Source organism: Heterocephalus glaber, unplaced genomic scaffold (genome assembly GCF_053883595.1).
Source record: "Heterocephalus glaber isolate CG9 unplaced genomic scaffold, H.glaber_assembly_v1.0 deba00001429, whole genome shotgun sequence".
NCBI classification, from domain to species: Eukaryota; Metazoa; Chordata; class Mammalia; order Rodentia; family Bathyergidae; genus Heterocephalus; species Heterocephalus glaber.
The window spans coordinates 23,332,741-23,353,395 of NW_028258294.1; the positions used below are offsets into that span (position 1 = coordinate 23,332,741).

General features: G+C 35.5%; 1 protein-coding gene across 8 annotated transcripts in view; it reads left to right on the plus strand.

Annotated features, from left to right (window-relative positions):
• Elmod1 (ELMO domain containing 1) overlaps window positions 1-20,655 on the plus strand; it is a 61,008-nt gene that overhangs the window by 1,492 nt on the left and 38,861 nt on the right. For all 8 annotated transcript variants that reach the window (XM_004856496.3, XM_021237758.2, XM_087212161.1 and 5 more), the window contains exon 2: window positions 19,102-19,201. In XM_004856496.3, the coding sequence (XP_004856553.1) occupies window positions 19,185-19,201 (17 nt within the window). In that variant the 5' untranslated portion in view covers window positions 19,102-19,184. The remainder of the gene's footprint in view (window positions 1-19,101; window positions 19,202-20,655) is intronic.

Consider the following 20,655-nt stretch of genomic DNA (forward strand, 5'->3'; position numbering starts at 1 on the left):
TAGTTGAAATTTTTGCAAAGGCACATGCTTGTATCCCTCTCCATTGGGGGGTATTCCTCTCACCTTAATGTCTTTCATTGGAATAGGAAATGAATGCCTTCTCTGCAAGACATCACTGTGGAGAACACTGAGGGAGAACTCATTATTGTAGGAAACTTTTAGGGTTGGAATAGTCTCAGGCATCTTTCCTTTCACTTTGGTTTATAACTTCTATTGCACCATCACTGTCACACACAGCAGTCAGTACTCTAAAATGGTACTCCTTTTCAGAAAAAGTCTGCCTCCTTCCCACTTTTGGTAAGACAGCTATGTAACCTTCTAAGAGACCTATAAAGAATTCATTTGTTGACCAAAATTTCAAGCCTACCGGTTCAAGATGATGAAAGAGGCAACTCTTTTCTCTTGCCAGCCCATGCCTAGAGAAGCCAAAGAGCTTCAGTTTACAGATATTTCACATTTAGGGAAGGCTCTTCCAACAAAGACCTGGTGCAGTTACATCATAGGCTCCACCTCCGCATGCCAGGCTGTTTCTCCCAGCCTGTTAGTGAGGACAGGGCATATTGCTGTGCTTGGTTAATGAAGAAAAGAAATGCCAAATGAAAGATTTACTTATTTTCCTCAGTGCATCTTGCTGCTTTAATTGAAAATGGGACATTTTCAAAAATTGTTAATTATTAAAACATGTAGCCAGGACTTAATTCAGGCATAGATAACTCTTATGATTATTAGTTTTTCTAATGATTTTGAGCCAACATCACAGTACTCTTTGTACTAAAATTATTGATGGATGGTGTTAGAAAGGAAGTCTGTGAAATTAGCGAAGTGAAAATGTTATATAATAAGCAGCATTTCCTAAAGCATGTTACTGAACTGCTCAGAAATAAACTAGCAGATATAAAATCTGGCTAAATGAGAAGTTCGCAGAGCTCAGATACAAACCTCCAGGTGTATCTTAAGGAAGCATTCCCTGAAGCCTCTGAAAAATTGTTTTTTAAAGTCACTAGTAGAGTTTCCAGATTTAGCATATAAAAACACAGGCTGCCCAGTTAAATTTGAATTTCAGATGAATAATGAATATTGTTTTTTAATATAAATATATCCCATACAATATTTGGGACATGCTTTACTACATTTTTTTTACTAGTTTATCTGAAATTCAGTTAAGACTGAGCATCCTGTATTTTTTTCTTGGCAGTCCTAGTTAATGGAAATGCTTCATTTCTCCTTTTTGGGTCACTTAGGAGCTGAAAACATAAAGTGGAGCAGAAATCTTATGGCATTCAGCAGACAATCTGGGACAAGCTCAGTTTGGTTTAAGCTATTGAAAATAACTCATGCTTAAAAATGAGTAGCTTCAATTCAGTTATATTAGCTGAATACCTTTGCTTGCTGGGCTTTGTGGGAGGTGCCATGCATTTGAAGATGAGAAGTGTGTGTGTGGGGTGGGGTACATCAGAGGATGTAGACATGCTATGCCAGAGTGTGAGCTGTGTGTGTGACAGGGGAGAGACACTGCATTCTGCTGGACAGCTCCAGTCGGGGAGTGAGATGCCCAGCAATTTCACTGGGCTGACCTTCAATAAAAATGTGACATCTTAACCCTGGGAGAAAAGGAAGAAAGAAAGCCAAAGGTTTCTAGATAATTGAGGAGAGCTCAGAATTCTACCTGATGGCCTCAAAAGACAGGGTGGCCTCCTGAGAATGAGAGAAATGAGAAAGGAATCTAAAAGAAAGATTTTTAAATAGTTGATGATAATAGAAGAGGAAGATCAAAGGGACAAGTACAGAGACTGGCAAATGGTACTTGGGTGAATGCATCTCATTTCCTTTTTGAAAAGCAATTGATCACTTTTTAACTGACACCCCGAGTACTCTTCACTATTCCACCACTATCCTAGTCACCTCCAGTAAAAAATCATCAGGACCCAACATTGGAATACATATTATTTTAAAGTTTTACTTTTATATAAAAGTAGATATTTAAATGTAATGTTTGAGATGCTGATCAATGTTCAGTTGTTTCTGGCACAAATTCCTGAAATAAGCAGATATTTTTGATTTTGGCAAATCTGTTACTTTAAGTAGGAAAATACTTTAAGTTGCTGTGATTTTCTGATTTGGCTGAGCTATCTTTAAGGAAGCAGATTCTGATGATGGAAAGAATGTACATCTTATATTAAAGGAACTGTGTGAAAATGACCATATGCTTGTAGTATCAGAAAGTACCTACTTAGAATGTTCTAAATGCAGTTAACTCCAAAACAGTAGTGCACCATATACATTTGTGTCTTTAAAGAGCTAGCGAATACTTTCTCTATTGATCAGCAGGGAAGATGAAGATCAAACCAATGCAGTCCATGTAGAGAAGTTACTCATTTCCTAAATATTCCAATTGGCAAAACTCTGACAACTGATAATAGACCACCATTCTAGATTGTACTTTTGTCAACAAATGTAGTTATTTTAGAGACCATCCTTCAGAAGTGCCTCATATATTTGAATATCCAACTGTGTAGTTAAGTTTCCATTTCATATTTTACAATAATTCTTAATATTATAGAAATCATCCCATGCAAAAATGTGTAATGAAGTAGTTTACTAGTCTTTCTTTTCAAATAATTCTCCTTTAAAACAGAGCATAAAACAGTTCCGTTCAAGTATTTGTACTGTTCTTCTTTAAAGTGTCTGCCAAACACATCCTGCCTAGTAATTTTGATAGTACATGAGAAAAAAAGTGATTGAGAATATATTGAAGTTGCTAAAATTTTAAGGCAATTAGATTTTAGGTTTTGTTTACAGTGAGGTTTCATATTGAAATGGCTTATTAAATACAAGATCTATTGCAGTCATCTCTAATGACAGCTAATGTGGACTATCACATGGGCAAAGCCATAACTGAAACTGTGGGCTCAATTTACATCATAAATTTTTGGTAAACACTGTGAATTTAAACATTGTGAAGACACTATGTTCTTGCATACCAGGAACTTTTAATCTTCCAGCTCACTTAGACTAACAATGGACGATTCACAACATATTTTATATCCGTTTCTGTGTTTCTGTGCTGTGAAATGGAAGACATGCATGCTAAAAAGTTATGATATTGTGCCAATACCAATCTCTATGTGTATAGAATAAAACTGAAGTATTGCTATGATTCTAAGAGATGAATAGCTTTATGCTGAACAAAATTAGACAATTCATATAAAGGTTGTGTGTTTCAGATGCCATTGAAAAAATTTATAGATTCATCTTTTTTGCATTTTTGGTGCAAAGCACAATGATTGTAATAAATGCCTAAGGAGAGCTCATTAAGCCGCTTTTAAAAATCAGTGTTGAGCAAGCTAATGACTGCAGACTCAAAGTTCTTTACATAGTTTTTAAACATAGTTTCCATTTTAATTATTGGGATTAGGATTTGATTAATTAAAATGCTTAGTGTTAAGAGTTTATTTCAGCCATTATAACTCTCTTTCCTGTTTTTCATTGTGCAAGTATTTGGTGAAAAGCTGCCATATGTTTTGAAGGTTTCATTCATGATGAAATGATTTGTTTGTCCCACAGCTGTTTTGTGGGGTTGTCTTTTAAAACTGATATAATCAATGACATGAACTCTGTTGCCTAAATCTTTTTTACTTCACCAGTTGGCATTATAAATATTTAAAGTGTTAGTCAATCTCTGGAATGAATTTACTATCCAACTACATTTCATCCTTTTGCCTTTAAAAGAGGCATGAGAATATTCTACCCTTTAGAATATGGAGACTATATTTTCAAAGAGTCTGTATTCCAGTAGACTACTTAAATTTTAATTTCACACAGTCTTTTGCCTGAGAATCCATTTAAATTAGCAAAAAATGTAAATAATTGATCATTTGGATGTTTAATTGTCCTTTCTTTTAAAATGTTAAATATTTATCAAAGTATTTTAATTAAAATGCATATTACGTAGACCATTAGTCATAATTTTAAAACACCTAACAGAATTTTTTACTTCATATTTTGTCTCATGTGTAAGGTGTATGTAGCACTATGTGTGAATCCAGTGAATGAATATCAAGACTTATAAAATAGATGGAGTGAGTTATATAGTCTTTGCTTCTCTAAAGAGTTCTGTAATGTACCAAATATTTCACTATTCTGTTAAATTGTAGATAGCTTAGAGTATTAAAAACAGAGCCAACCCCATAAGGTTTACACATACACAATTCCTCTGGGACAGCTGTTAACCAGGCTGTTTTGTTTTGTTTTGTTACTGTGGATTGAGCCCAAAGCTTTCCCACTGAGGTACATTCCTAGCCCCTTTATCTTTTATTTTCAAACAGGGTCTCTCTAAGTCATGAAGTTTCCTAGGCTGAGTTTGAACTTGCAATCCTTGTACTTCAGCCTCATCACCATGCCCAGCTTAACCAGGCTCTTGAATAATTTTTGCAGGTGAGATGCACAAATGAGGTCTGGGATATATGTGGAAGCCAACATAGGAGGTGATTTCTAAACTGGGAGTGGTGGCACACACCTGTAGTTATCCAGCCCTGGGGAGGCTGAGGTAGTATTGAGAGTTCAAAGCCAGTCTGGACTACATAGCGATACCCTATTTTAAAACAAAGTTAAAGAAAAAGTAGGATGATGATTTTTGTGGTCCTGTTTTAGGTTTCCTTACTTGGACCATAACATTTCTACAATTTTATCCATGATCCAAATATACATAGATTATCATGAAAAGCTAAAAAAAAAAGTGGATTTGGATAACAATCAGGATTAAATTTGAGCAAAAACTGAAACTAAGATTATATTAGGTTCTAATATCAGTTGACAAGAACAGGGTGTGGAAAGTCCTAGTTCGCCAAAAGCTGGGCTGTGAAAAAATTTTTAGTTTACTTGAATTTTAGGTAACAGTAAAGAAGAAATTATTGCTATAAATTATTACTGTATGTTAGTTTCATAGATGAATAAAGGCCAGATCAAAGAAGATCAGAAATGAAAATTATAACATACTGTAAATAATGTGATGTGCTTGGAGCCACTTGTCAAAGATGTAATAAGAGAGCATGCCTTTACTGAAAAGGATGTTGGCTCAGATGACTGTAAAAGCACCTCCTAAATCTGATCATGCTGTTTAAATTGAGTTTCCAGGCACATACACATGAATCTGCCTATGACTAATTCAGCTTAGTAACATAAATGTAGCAGATAGCTATTTTATCTTCTTTCTTCAATTTATAATGAATATATGACATAATTTTCCACTTAATTATTCCTTAGGCAGTTAATCCATCATAACTTAAAATAAGTACATCTACTCTGTGACTACCACTAGGTTAAAGAGCTAGTTCCAGATATTCTTTAATTATCTAAGATGATATTTAAAATTGTTATTTCCAAATGATTGTTTCTAAATAGCCATAAAATAGACATGTGTCTAGTTCTAAAATTGCATAGTATACCTAATCAAAGATGACAAATGAGCCTTATTCACTCTGAGTGTACAATGTGTGTATTCTGTCACCACTCTGTGTTATGTTTTGGCTTTCAAAGTTATTTGTGATGTAGAGTTGACACTTGTTATTCCTTTTAAACACTGACATCTGATACTGACTTGTTATTCCTTCTAAACACTGGTATATTTAGCATACTATATGGTATATGAAGAGATTTATTTTGAAGAATTGGCACATTTGAGTACAGCAGCTGTGAAGTTCCATGATACACAGTCTGCAAACCTGGATAGCCAGGAAAGTGGGTGGTGAAAGTCCAGTTCAAGGGCAAGAAAAGACTAGTGTCCCAGCCCACAGGAAAGGGGCTAATTCCTCCTTCCTCCCCCTTTTTGTTCTATTCAGGCCCACAACGGGTTAGATGATGCCATCACATTAGGGACGGGAGCCCACTGGCTCCAGTGCTGAACTCAGACAAAAACACCCTAACAACAGGTACCTCCAGAAATAACATCTTATCTGGGCTCTCTGTGGCCCAGGCAGCTTGACACATAGAATTAGCCCTCACAAGAGCTCTCCGACATCATGAGGCAGAGTCCACTCCCCATCATAGGAGCTGAAAGTGCCAGTCAAAGTTCCCTGTCATTTCTGCACCACAGACCTGGCTGGGCCCATGATCCAAACTCTGCCTCAGTGGCAATGTTTCAGTCACTAATGACCTTTGACCAAGGCTGGTGGCTGAGTGGGGACAGTACTAGTCTGTACCTGGTGGCAGCGGTAGAGATGTCTTTACTAGCTGGCTCTGTGTCATCATTTTAAGCATTATTTTTGGTTACATATCCTTCAAATCTAGTTTCCTAGCCCACCTAGACATTCTGGGGTTTGTCTTTAGGACAGATTCCTTTCCTGCATCAAAAAGCAGAGCTAGTTTCTGTTTCTGTTTCTTGAAATAATAAATCCTGACTAGTACAGGGTTTAAGTCCCTGTTTATAGAGGTATATTAGTTATTAGTACCTACTGAGTACACAGTACTCTAAAAGGCACAAAAGGAAATATTTATTCATTCTGTGAGTATTTATAAATTAAGGCACCTTGCTTGGCACTGGACAGAAAGAGAGAGATGTACAAAGCTGGTATTTTCAAAGTAGTGACATGGGAATAAAGAGGAGGAGGTAGGGATAAGAGCAGTATGAAGATGACAGGTTGGAATAAGAAAGGATATTTTTTTCAGGAAAATAAATATTGTGGTTCTTGAATTCCAAGAGGCATATTTTTCCTTTCATTTTAACATTTGTAAAATTAGGAAATATTGTTAGAGTGTCATATTTCAATTGCCACTTTTTTCTGCTCAACTCATCTATTTTTCACTGAACCTAAAGATGTCTTTGATATACAGGACACTGTTACATTTTGTACCACTAAGTAAAAAACTCATTGTCACTGCCACCTGCCTCGCAAGTGCAAAGTCCTGAGTTCGATCCCCAGTACAAAACAAAACAAAACTCATTGTCATTTAAATAATGACTGTGCGTAACAGAACCCTCTAGCCTAGAGAGTTCAGAGACCCTAAGAGAACTAAGTTATCATGGAAATGACATGAGTAAAGCATCAAATCTCTTTTTTATTGTTGTTTCATAGCCTCCTAAAGCTATTAAAAAGTAATATATTTACCTCCAGCTTCTGTTGTAAACAAATTCAGGTGCGAATCATTGTAGCCTTGCTTGATTGTTTAAAAAAATGCTAACATCCTTGCAATTATTTTCAGTTTTGTGGATAACACCATTTTTTGTTAACTTTTTATTTGGAAGCTTTTATGTATGTATACAAAAGTAAAGAGAATAGTATAGTGGATCGGAATACTCAAAAATGGTCAACTAATGACCAGTGCTATTTGGTCGTTAATCATACCCTCTAGCCACCCATTTTATTTTAAAGCAAATCCTTGGCACTGTAACATTTCCTTTGTAAATATGAAATAAGAATTTTTAAAAATACATGATCACAACATCATATATTATTAAATGCCTGGAGAAACTACTTATAATTTATGTGACTTTTTTAGTAAACAAAATTTTTATTGATTTTAATTTGGTTTTAAGCTCTATTTGCCTATGGAGGTTTTTAAAAATGAAAATTGAATTAAGTCCACTTCAATGTCTACTAATTTCTTTTCATGAAATTTGTATGATGATGAAAGACAATATCAAATTTCTTTATTAATATACATCTTGATTTTTCATTCTGTGGCTTTCTCTAGAATATGTTCTCTCAGTGAGAATTTGTGTTGAGAATATTCTTGTCACTTTCAATCTATTCTCCAGAAAAATCCATCTCTGTCCCTTTATTATTTTTGGTCCCAAAAGGAAGATTCATAATTACTGTATCAAATGACTTGAACATTCTGGTAGCTAATGAACATATATCACATTGAATTATGTCGACATTTGTTAACTCAAACTCTTCCATATTCTTACTAAGTATTTCTTGTGAACTTACCTATGTGAAATCCAACAGAGGCCTACAACATGTGGCCTGGTTGGATACAGTTATAGAAGTAGCTTGGGTTTTTCAATATCCACATGTTGAGACAATGTTCTACTTCCTTAAGTTTCTTCATTTTCTATTTTAAAAGTGTAGTTTAACGTTATTATATTTTTAATTTATTTATTATAAGCAATAATAAACATTATTTATTTAATGTTACTAGATCTCAAGGACTAGTGCCCCTGACTGGGCTGGAAGTACACCACCTGTGGCTTTTTTTAAAATTTAAGCTTTTGTTTATATCAAAGTAACACTTTCACATCATTTAAAACATCATAGTACTACAAGATTTGTACTAGAAAAACAGAAGTCCTCATATCCTGCTCCAACTGACCTCCAGATGTTTTTCTCAAGAACATTCACTGTAGTTTTCATGAACCATTTCTTCTTGTATATTCCACCTTACTTCAAAATAACTTTATACTGACTGGTTTTTTTCAGTATTTTAAGAGTATCATTTTCTGCTATAGAACTAAATATTTGCCTCTCATACTTACCCTGTCTCCCTTATACACATTTTTCTTCCTCAATTCAATATTACTATTTTTGATTAAATAAATATTCAGTGTTCAATTTGACACTGTAAATCTCTCAGCGATCATCTGTCAAGCTGTGCATAATTATTGCTCTAAAGTGAGTTGAAAACTACTTTTTGTTTTGTAATAAGTGTTGATGCAAAAGCTCCACTTAATCATCTCCTCAAAAATGAATGCTATTACCTCTTTTGTGTGGTCAGGGTTACAGTTCCATAAGGGAACCCTGCTTGCCCTTAAGTCATGAACTTTTCTGTCAGATGTTTTTAGATGAATGCCGTCACTATATTCTGATTACATGAACATAAAAATTTTGCAAAAAGCATCAGGTTTTAGTAGCAAAATTGTTGTCCATTTAATTTTTATCCAAATGTTAAGTTTACCATTCTTTCATTGTGACTTCTAGTACTTTAATTTTTAAAAATGAAATAATTGAGAACATACAAAATTATTTCTATATCAAATTAAATATTTAAATTCTCTTATTCTTTTGTAGATCAGAAACAAACTTCACAACCTTGTTCCTCCCACCCTTTCCTACCTCCATGAAAATTGTGCATGGATGCAGATGACCAGAGAGAAAGCCAGAAAACCACTGTACTTTTGAAGCAGATAATAAAACATTTACAGGCAGCCTTGATTTCTGTAGCCAACATGGGCTTCCATTGCAATCATAAATACAGGATAAATGTTTTATTTCCAAAGAAGAGAAAAACCTTAGTTGACACTTTAGTGCTTGTCAGCAGACCATCTTTTCAAGCTAATTACCAGAGGAGGAAAGGAGGGTACTGGAATGTGGCCTCAGGGAGATCATAATGCACAAGCATTATACCTCTAATATGATATACTGAGTAGCATGTGTGGACTGTAAATGAACACTCTGAAAGATTTTCATTTCTCTGGAATGGTAATTTTTCATATTTCTTGCTTTCTCTGTTCATATCCATACCAGTATGAAGGTAAAAATTATATTTTATATATGTTTCAAATGCTTATAACCTTAGAAAATTCTTTTCTTCCCTTCTTTTCCTTACCTGTTCCTTCCCTTCTTTCTCTTTTTGTTTCCTTTGATTAAGTTTTATTGCACTACATGTATCCTTTGAAGACCACGAATCCCTCATCTATCCATCCATTTTTTCCTTGCATAGACACACTACTACTTAGGATTTGATGAGATGTGAACCAAAAAGAAAACATAGTCATTATCTGAATTTGCTAATTCAGTCCACTTTACACACCGAGTCTGAATCTGATGCTAAGCTGATATAATTTATGACTGACACCTTTTTGTTGTGTGTGTTCTGGGTCATCCAGAGCCCAGCCCCTTAGGTGGGTGGCATTTACCAAGTACTTCTTATCCATGAACCATCTGTGCCCTGGCCTGGTGTTCCCATACAGATATGCTTCCTCCTGGCAGAACTGTTTTGGAGAACTTTTTCTAGTTTGTTGAAAGTCATCATGAGCTTGCATACTTGTAGAAAATAGTGAATTAATGGGAGCTGTGAACCAAATTAATCACACTTTAAAACTTCATTGGCTTTAGGTACCTGCTTGTTTTATTTGGGCCCTTACCTGAATACTTGCCTTTCTCCTCCATTTTATCTACTCCACCTAGACAAAGCTATCTATGAAAGGGGACTGGATAAAAGAGAAGCTTATATCTGCCTCTGCTAGATTCCCACATCTCTACCTGACTGACTGAATGACTGAGGGATATGGCCATTATGATCTCACTGTATTCTACAAGGGCCATAAATACATACTATGTATTAGACTAGGTATTTAGTTCCTGGAAGTAAGAGTTATCCAGCGAAAGTGTGCCAAGAAGCTCCCAGAGGAATGCTGATAAGTTTTGAGGTGCACGTGTACACCCAGGCCTTGACTATCCCAAACTCTATGGTTTAGTTTAATTTGAATACACTATGCATTCTCTTTTACGTCATCTCAGATTTTCCCTCAGTGGTCTCTAGAGGTAGCAAAGAGAGTGATTAGTAGCACTGCCTCAGGAGCTCATTCCTGTCACATTCTAGCTGTGTAACTTTGGAAATTTCCTTACTGTCTCTGTGCCTCAAATTTTTCAGCTACAAAATGGCAATAATAACTCAAATTAGTAAGCTTTCCCATTACTGGATATAGTACTTGACACCCACAATTTAAAGGAGGAGAAACTTACTTTGTTTCACAGTCTGGAAGAATTCATTCCATGATCAGCTGGTTCCAAGGCAAAAATGGCATGGCAGAAGAAAGCTGCTCACCTTATGGCAGCCAGGAAGAAGAGCAGGGCAACAGTGCTGGAGAGGAAGTGTCAAGGACCAGACATAGACTCCAAGGTCACTCTCCATGCCTCACCCAGACACACCTACAAGTGTGCTCTACCAATCCCCGGGGTGGATCCCAAAGCCAATCAAATTGAAACTCCACCCTTACTGCCACATAATTATTACTGACTTCACAAAATGGATAATATTGAGTTAATACAAGTCAAGTCTGCAAAATATTACCTGGCAAATAGCAAATACTATCTAAGTATTAACTCTTATTAATTTTATAAAACCTTAAACTAAGGCTTAATTTCAGTTTTATTTTTAAATGTTTTTTGTTTGTTTGTTTTTGTTTTTAAGAGTAGGAAGGCTTTATTGAGAGAAACATAGCTTCTCTTTAAGAGAGACAGAAGGGGGTCTGGAAAGTGGATTGCCTCCGGAGGGGACTCCACTTCTCAAGGTAGTTTTATAGAGCAAAACCATGAGATGAGGCAGGTATAAGGTGGGACAAAACTATAGTCAACTAATAAGATTGCAAGTGTAATCGCTTAGGTAATATTGATCCAACGGAAAATTACAAGGTGGGTATAAGGTGGGACAAAACTATGGTCAACCAATAAGATTACAAGTATAGTCACTTAGGTAATATTATTTAAAAGGGGATCAAATGGGGAAGCAAGTTACCTAGCAAGCATACCTGGAACAAACTTTAAATGTGTTCTATGCATTTTTTTTAAACTAGGATAATCTTTATTAGGCAGAATATCAAATGCAACAGTATTTACTTTGTGGCCTGACTTTTATCCACAATCACTTCTTTGCAGAGGATACAGTTAGAATTTGAAAAGCTACCTAGAAAATAGCTCTTTTCATCTCATGTAGGGATTAAGATTTTAAAGAAAGGTGTTCTGTTCTCTCTAGTTGAGTCTCTAATTTATTTCCTGGGGTGTACAATAGATAGGTGGACTTCTAGGAGTTAGGGTGACCCCATGGTGCTTTAAAAAGAGCCTCAGGGTACAGGTTTCTTGCTCAAAGGAGACAGGGCAAGTCCCCTGAAGTCTGGAAAGAGGATGAATTTTCAGAAGTAGCAGACCACTCACTGGTGTCTCTTTCCTCTCAGCTGGGGGAAAAAATAAAAAAGAGGCAGATAATCCCACAGCCCAGAACCCAAGTGTCAACTGATCTCTACGGCTGTTTGATCTGGCAAGCAAAATCATTTGATCCTTCCCTTTTGATGAGTTAGGGCAATGTCTCTGTACACATGGAAAGAAATCACTATACTACTCTGATAGAGTTAAGGAAACCCAGGATTATATTTATATTCTTTTATTTTGATTAAAATAAGATCCATAGATGTTTTTTCTTTCAGTTTATTTATGGGGTTGGGTTATTTTATTAGAAATATTATTGATTGGGCCGGGGATTTAGCTCAGTGGTGCCGCCGCCTGCCTTGCAAGTGCAAGGTCCTGATTGAGTTCAATCCCCAGTACCAAAAAAAAGAAATATTAGTGATTGATTGATTGATGCTGTTGAAGTGTATTATTCTAAAAGTATATAATATTCATTTTGACACATGTATTCAGTGTGCCAGTCATTTGGACTGCCATACGTGCACCCTGGGAAAGAAACATAAAATATTATTCTTTGACAATATAGAGGTTTAAAATATAGAAAATAAGTCAGATATTGTGGTACACACATGTAATCCGAGCACTCTGCAAGCCTAAGGCAAGAAGATTGGCAGTTCAGCGACTTAGCAAGACCCTGTATCAAAATATTTTTTTAAGTGGCTAGAGATGTAGCTCAGTGTGAAGGTCCTGAGTACAATCACCACTACTGAAAAAAAATATTTTTAATATAGAAGATAATTCTAATTTCCAGGTAGGATAAAATGCCTCTAGAGAGAAATTAATAAGGAAAAGACAATGCACACAGCAGCTTTCATATTTTCCTTGAGTCTTATGAAACAAGTGGCATTAAAGTCTAACCAGAAAAATGGTGAACTTTTTCCTGAGTTAAGCAGAATTTAATATCTATATTTTTCAATTAGTGAAACAGATATAAACCAGGTAATTAACTTACATTTAACCAAGTTAATGGGTTGGTGCATAAAAATACTCGAGAACTCAATTGTGACCACATTATTGTTAGAGTACTGCACAGATGAGAAGAAAACTTAAATTTTCCTCATCCTTAGGCCCTGTTCAGTCCCTTGGGAAATGCTAATTTGGCCACAAAGGTAGATTGGTACAAAGGAATAGATTAACTCAGTACCCTACATGTAAAGACAGCTCAACGAGCATTTTTAGCAATAGTGGCTCAGAGTATCATATACTGCATACCAACTGTGATTGTTATAACACAGATTGTTTAACAGAAAATAGGACATTAACTAGTGTGCATTCTTTAAAACATAAATAAATAAACAATAATTTAAAGCACACAAATTTTTTCATTTTTCTAAATAAAACATTTAGCAAATTATGTAATGAGTTCCCAGGGAGCCCGGATTAAATAGCATTCTCACTGGCTTTCTTCTACTATCCGAATCCATTTTTGGTGTTTCCCCTTTGGGGGACAGATAAATTAGATCTAATTGTTGTCTTTATTTCCTGTTTGGAGAACAGATAATTAAAACTAATGGCTATTTCCTTTCCTTCTCCTTTCCCATCTAATCAGTAAGTTCAGTTAATGCCACCTTCTGGTTGTTCCAGTTCAGGTCACATCTCTTGCCAAAGTGTATTTTAATAATCTCCTGAGTGATTTTTGACAAGATGATTTTTACTTTAAAGAAGAATACAATAATAATGTCAATAAGACCAGTGAGTACCCCCTCATGGAGTGCCCATTACATACCTACAACAGTATGGAAGGTGAATACTAAGCACCTTACACACTTTGGCTCATTTAAGCCTTAGAACAACCTTACAAGGTAGTTATCATTACTCTCCCTTTTTAACCCTTAAGTTAAGCAGTTTGTCTAAGGCTACCTGTTGGGGAGTGGGAACTGAGATATAAACTCTCTCTTCAAAACTTCTGCTCATCACCACTATGGTCACTCCTTGCCACATTTGCCAAATGTTTTCTCATAGTCTTAAATCATGTTTCATTTTCAGCAGAAGGCTGGGCACATGAGCATTTGAGAGGGTTCTTTCAATGACTAAATTCAGGAGCTATTATATATAGAAAAAGAAGCTTTAACTTTTTAAAATAAAAGCTTTAGTATTGTGTGATTTCACTTATCCTACATCATTATAAAATGAAACTTTTCAAGTAAACCAATTTCTAGTTAATTGAAATTGAACCATTTAAGGGTAAATTTTTAATTCTGATAAAATCTTAAAATGTAATCCATTCTTCACTACCTCAATGATATGAGAATTCTAATTTAATCTTTCCTTAATGACAGAATCATCATAATGAACAAGTATATGCTACTTATTTAGTAATTCCTTCTGGGCTGGTTTTAATTACTACTTATATGCGATGAAGCCCAGATATTTGTTTCTAACCTGGATTGTTCTCCTTCCACTTGGCCCTGAAAACTTAAAATGTCCCCAAACTCTCCTGCTTATCCAGACTGTCCAAATCTGTCTCTCCAATGACATACCTTAATGAACAGTTACACTGTCTATTCAATTGCCATCCATAAACATGGGCACATTTGACTCATTTTCTTTTACCAGCCAATTAACAAAAGTCCTAACAATTCTACCCTCTAAATATCTCTTAAATCCTTCACATACTGTCTCTCCCATTGCTCTATCTTGATGTTATCTTTGTCTCAGTTATTGTAACAAAATTTATTTTATTTATTATTATTGTAACAAGAGTTTAAATGTTCCTACGTATAATTCACATAATGTGATTTACTCTTTATGCTACAATCCAACATATATATTATATATAAATTTTCATTAATGCATGTTTGCAGTACATGATGATAACATTAATTGTGGGGGTTGGTATATATACATAACACATCTTAATTCTTTTTTCATTCCTTTCCCCTTCCCTCCCTCCCTCTCCTGCCATCTCTTCATCCCATTTCCCTTTGCAAAAGATCCATCTCCCTGTGTCCTATTATCTATTTTTTGTTTTGCTCTTTAACTCATGTATGCTTTGGGATTCTCATATAAGAGGAACCATGTGATATTTTTAAACTAGAAATCTAACCATGTCATATCTCATCTTGAAAACTTTCAGTAGTTCCTCATTGTTCATAGGATAAGATTCAAATTTCAAATATTCCTTACAAAGCTTTCCACAACCTGACACTTACTTTTTCTTTATCTTGCCATCATTGTTTTTAACCTGTTCTTCTCACTAAGTACCACACTAAGTCATATTGAACATTTTCTTCAATACACATTGTGCTTAATTTTGCTCCAAGAGCTCTGCATGTGCTCTCTGGGGACGCCCCAATCCCCTCTATCCAGGATAAGCACCTCTGCTGCTCTCAGTCACAGCATATAATTCCACTTGTAATACTGTGTTTAAGGACGTATTTGCTTTTCTGTATCATCTTCTTTTCTCTTCTCCCTCAAGACTGTTGAATCTGAAGAGTAGAACCATGCCCCTCTAGCTCATTCTGTACCCATTCTGCTAATTCTAGAGCCTAGTTAGTATTAACACATTTTAATAAACTTTCTATTTTGGAATAGTTTAGATTTATGGAGAAGTTACAAAAATTGTACAGAGAGTTCCCTTATATTTGTACTTAGATCCCTATATTATTAACATCTTATATTAATATAATACATTTGCCACAATGAATGGACAATTATTGACCCTTACTATTAACCAAAGTCCATGTTTCATTCAGATTTCCTTAGTTTTTATTTTATGTTATTTTTCTATCCCAAGATCTGGTCAAGAATGCCATAACACATTTAGTAATCACATCTCATGTACATACTTCTTGGCTTTAGAAGTTTCTCAGACTTTCTTTGTTTGTTTGTTTCTTTTTTTAATGATTTGTGGGAGTGTTGAGAATTACTAGGTAGCTATTTTGTGGAATGCCCTCCAACTGGGGTTTGTCTGTTTTCTCAGGATTAAACTTAGTTTATAGGTTTGGGTGAAGAAGATCACAGAGGTAAAGTACCATTTTTATCATTTCATATCATATTATATCATAATTATATGTTGTTATGACTTGTATCTAGATGTCTAGATATATCTAGATGTCACTCCCAAAGCCTGATGTCATCATAGGTGGAGTTTTTTAGAGATGGCTGGATGTAGTATGTGTGATGCTGGGATTAAGTGTGTGATGCCAGGATCAAGGGTGTGTGATTTCTGAATTAGCCCACTGATTGGTTTGGAATAGTTCTGGGTGTGGATAATGGGAAGGCTCACCCTGGGTGTGAGTGCTGCCCAAGGGTGAGTAGAGTAGAAAGAATATAAGGGACAGAAAGGGTCCCTGTGGTTGCTTGCTGCTTGCTGCCTTGCTGCCTTCTGCCTTCTGCTTGCCATGAACTGTTTCTCCTCTGCCATGGCACCCTGTCTTGGAGCCAGCCAAATATGAACTGAAACCTCTACAAACTGTGAGCCAAATAAACCTTTCCTCCTTTCACTTTGGGTGTCAGATACTTTGTCTCAGTGATGAGAAAAGTAAGACATATGCTGTCAATATGATTTGTGATATTATCTGTCATTAACTGGCTGAGGTAGTATTTGTGAAATTTCTTATTTTAGCTATAACTATCTTTTTTCTCTATTTCCATTCTGTACTCAGGAAATCATTACCTACATGTAAGAGGTAAAGAGTTACATTTCGCCACCCTGAAGGGCAGAGGGGTTTTTTAGTATATGGGAATTTATATTCTCCTCTATTTATTTATTCATTTGTTCATTTACATCAGTGTAGAAGCATGAACATTTATACTATACTTAGGGCTGTAATCCGATACCACTTTATTTTTTGGTCAGATTGTTCCAGCTTTGGCCATTGGAAACTCTTTCAGTTGGCTGCTGTGTTTGTTTGTACACTTATTTTGTGGTCTTGAGCACATCCTCACTTTCTGCCACCTCAAGAAGCTTCAAATTCATTTTGGTCTACCCTTGCTCTAGATCAACCATTCCTCCAAGGATGCCTGGCTCCCTTTATTGTGGAATGTATTAGAAACCATAATCAATGTGCTGGGTGGACACTATCTAAATTAAATTAAAATTTGGATCCATATTGTTAAAAGTACAAAGAGTGATATATGTTCCTATGAACCAAAGTGACCAGATTTTTTTTCTTTATTTTGCTCCATGTATATTTTAGGAAAAACTCCCTCAAAATGTTTAGGGTTATTTTCCCCCTCTTATTTTCCTCTCTTCTCAGGAGCAACCAACTATGTACAGTCTTAAGATGGTGTATAGATTTTCTTCCCAAGCAAGCATGGAATAATTGCAGAAACAAATAAGCATTGGAGACTGGCTTTTATTTGGGCTGTGTTTCCTCCACTTCTGGGCTGTTCTAGTTGGTGGTTATATGTCTGCATTGCACCATTGTCCACATACTCAGTTCCTCATACTGTTATTGCAGCTTGTGTTCCATGGTCTCTTCTCCCAGGAGAGAGCTTCTCTCACCTATTGCTTTCAGCCACTCTCTTCTCTAGTCTGTCTCATCTCATCCCAACCTGTTGCTGTGTAGGCTGCCCCTAGTGTCCTCCTTATCAGAAGGAAGACGACCAAAACTCTGATATTATAGGCTTTATGAGAGCAAATTGTAAACTGAAAGGTGCTGTTCAAAAGTCTCACTGTTCTCTTCACAGCACCTGCCCCCCCCATAAAGGAACCAGGAGCATCATTTATTTGTTTTGAGTACCTGGACCTATAACAACTGTTTTAAATTTTTTTATTAATATGTGTTAATTGTATTTATTAATAGGGTTCAATTTGATGTTTTTGTACATGCATATAGGTGTTGGCCGGGGATTTAGCTCAGTGGTTCCACCGCCTGCCTCACAAGTGCAAAGTCCTGAGTTCAATCCCCGGTACCAAAAAAAAAAAAAAAAAAAAAAAAAACCCATATAGGTGCACTTTAACTTAATGATATTAGCTGTTGTTTCTAGTTCTTTTTAAATTTTTACATATTTTTATTAGTACATGTTTCCAGTACATAATGTTTACATTCCTAGTGTGGAATTGGAGTATATACATAAAACATCTCAATTCTTGTTTTCATCCCCTTTCCTTTCCCTCCCTTCCCCCTCTTTCCATCACTTGATCCCCTTCCCCTTTGAAAAAGATCTATGTCCCTCTTACCTATTATCTATTTTATTCTTGTCTTTATTTCTAATTTGAGTTTCTCATTTAAGAGGAATCATGCAATACTTGAGCTTGTGTGTCTGATTTATTTCACTTAACATTATGGTCTCAAGATATATCTATTTTCCTGCAAATGATTCAACTTTATCCTTGTTTGTGTCACAGTAGTACTCTAGTGTATATAAATACTGCATTTTCTTCATCCGTTCATCTTTTGATGAACATACAGGCCATTTCCAAGATTTAGCTATTATAAATTGCATTGCTATAAACATGGGCATCCATGTATTTGTGAAATATGGTGACTTTAACTGTTTCAGGAATATCTAGGTCAAATGGAATTTCTATTTTTAGTTTTTTTAGGACTCTCCATATTAATTTCCATAATGGTTGTAGTAGTTTATATTTCCACCAACAATGTAGAAGAGTTCTTTTTTCTCCACAGCTTTTCCAGCATTTCTTATTATTTGATTTCTTGATATTGGCCATACATTCTGGAGTAAAAGGGAATCTCAGTGTTGTTTTAATTTTGCATTTCTCTAATGGCCAGAGATGTTGAACAAGTTTCTAGCTCTTTTTTTTTTAATTTTTATTTTTGGTACCGGGGATCAAACTCAGGACCTTGTGCATGTGAGGCAGGCGCCAGAACCACTGAGCTAAATCCCCGGCCCAGTTTCTAGTTCTTTTTGAGTCGTAATTCTAGAAGGTTGAGAACACCAAGTTTAAGATGGCTAGATGTCTGGAAATCAGGATAGTTACTTTTATGACTCTTCATTTTTATTTTTCCTACAAATACTGTACAGTAATAATACCCAAAATAGGGGGGGAAAGCTTACTATTGAAGCTCATGAACTAATACTCCCTCCAGCAAGTGGCTTAAAATGGCAGGCAAATTGTATGATTTTAAAGTGAAAGGCTGTAGCTTTCACCTCTACCCACTGAATTAATTGCCTGTTCCACTGATGGTGTTTTGGGTCTGTAGCCAGTTGTCTGCTTGCCACAGTAAGGAGAAATGTTTGATTTGGGTGTCCAATCACCTTATTAATAAACATATCTAATTTCTTTCCACAGCCTACACCTGCTTTGACAAAGGCAAATTTGGAAGCAATTACTTGGTACAGTTTGTATAATATCTGAATAATCCATAAGGCACAATGAAGCACTTCCTGAGGTAAGTGATTGTGGGCTCCTGGATAAGCTCTGTAAAAGGAAGGACTTTTCTTGCTCATTAGGGTAATAGTTCTCATTATCATTTGGAATCCTGTGATCAGGTCTGCTGTTTCACATTTTGGTCCAGAATAATTTGGTCAAAAGAGTCCTCTGCTAACTTTATATGCATATTGATGTTGAGAGAGAAGAGAACATGAACACAGCAGAACACAGGCACAAAAAGCATGCATACTTTGGACAACTTTGAGCCCAGGTATCTCTATGGTATGCTTCTGGCCTGAATGGTGAGATTGAAGGAATGAACAGTCAAGAAATCAACTAATCCAATTTGTGCAAAATTCATTTTCCTCAGATAATTTTAAATATCCTTTAATTTATATTTTGGTTAACTAATCTATACCAGCATCTAAAAATGTTCCCTTTTGGTCAAACATATGTCTTAAGCTTCTGTACTTCTGCCTCAGTGATGTTTTTGAAATCTTTATTTATTACCTCTTCCCTATACTGAATATGTCCAATACTGGTGTGTTGTAGGTGATCTTGTTTGTTTTGAACGCCATTTCATTGAGCCTGTAATTATAGTTAATTTCACTTTTCTATAGTGATATTACCAGAGAAATTTTACTTCACATTAAAATATAACAAAATTAATTTAGTTTGAATGTTTGAAAATTCAAGACATTTTCCCAAAGATTGGATTTCTTTTCCTCAAGATAGTGACCTATCTCTATTACACATTCTTGTTGCTCTGGCTTTTCTCTAAGCAAATCTTTTAACAGTCTTGTTTCTCTTAGGAAATAATTTGATTTTTTTTTGGTGCCTGCAATTTAAGATTTTCTGTTCCCCACTGGTTTTGATTCCATTATTATTCCTGGAGGTATAGCTAGGTTTGTGTGAGATTCACTGTGCTTTGTTTTGGTTTCTCATACTTACTGTATCTTAGAACTGTGAAAATATGTTAGGAGGTCGCTATTAAACCATCTCCAGGCTTTGGAATTTGTTTTCTTGTACAGAATACTCTCTTGTCTGTTTATCTTAGCTATGTAAAAAAATGCTATTTGAAATATCACTAAGCTATTTGACAGCCAAGTATTTGACCTGATGTTTTGGATTACCATGGTGATTATGTTATCTCTTTATACATTCATGAAGAAATTGGTATTTATGACTGTAGCTTGAATGTAAACATGGTCTTTTAGGTGCAGACTCATGTTAACAGAAAGCTTTAGCGTTAGATGGTGCTTGCAAGTCAAGATCACCCCTCTGTAAAAGGGGTGATGATAATGGTGAAGTTCATACTACTAAATTGTTCAGTGTTTCATTTGTATTAGAAAAACTTGAGTGGATTCAAAACCAGTCATTTTAGGAGAAATTGTACCTTTTGCTTTTGTTACTTTTCTCGTTAATTGAGAAGGTATATGAGTGTGTTTAGTACAGATTATTGTTATATTTTAT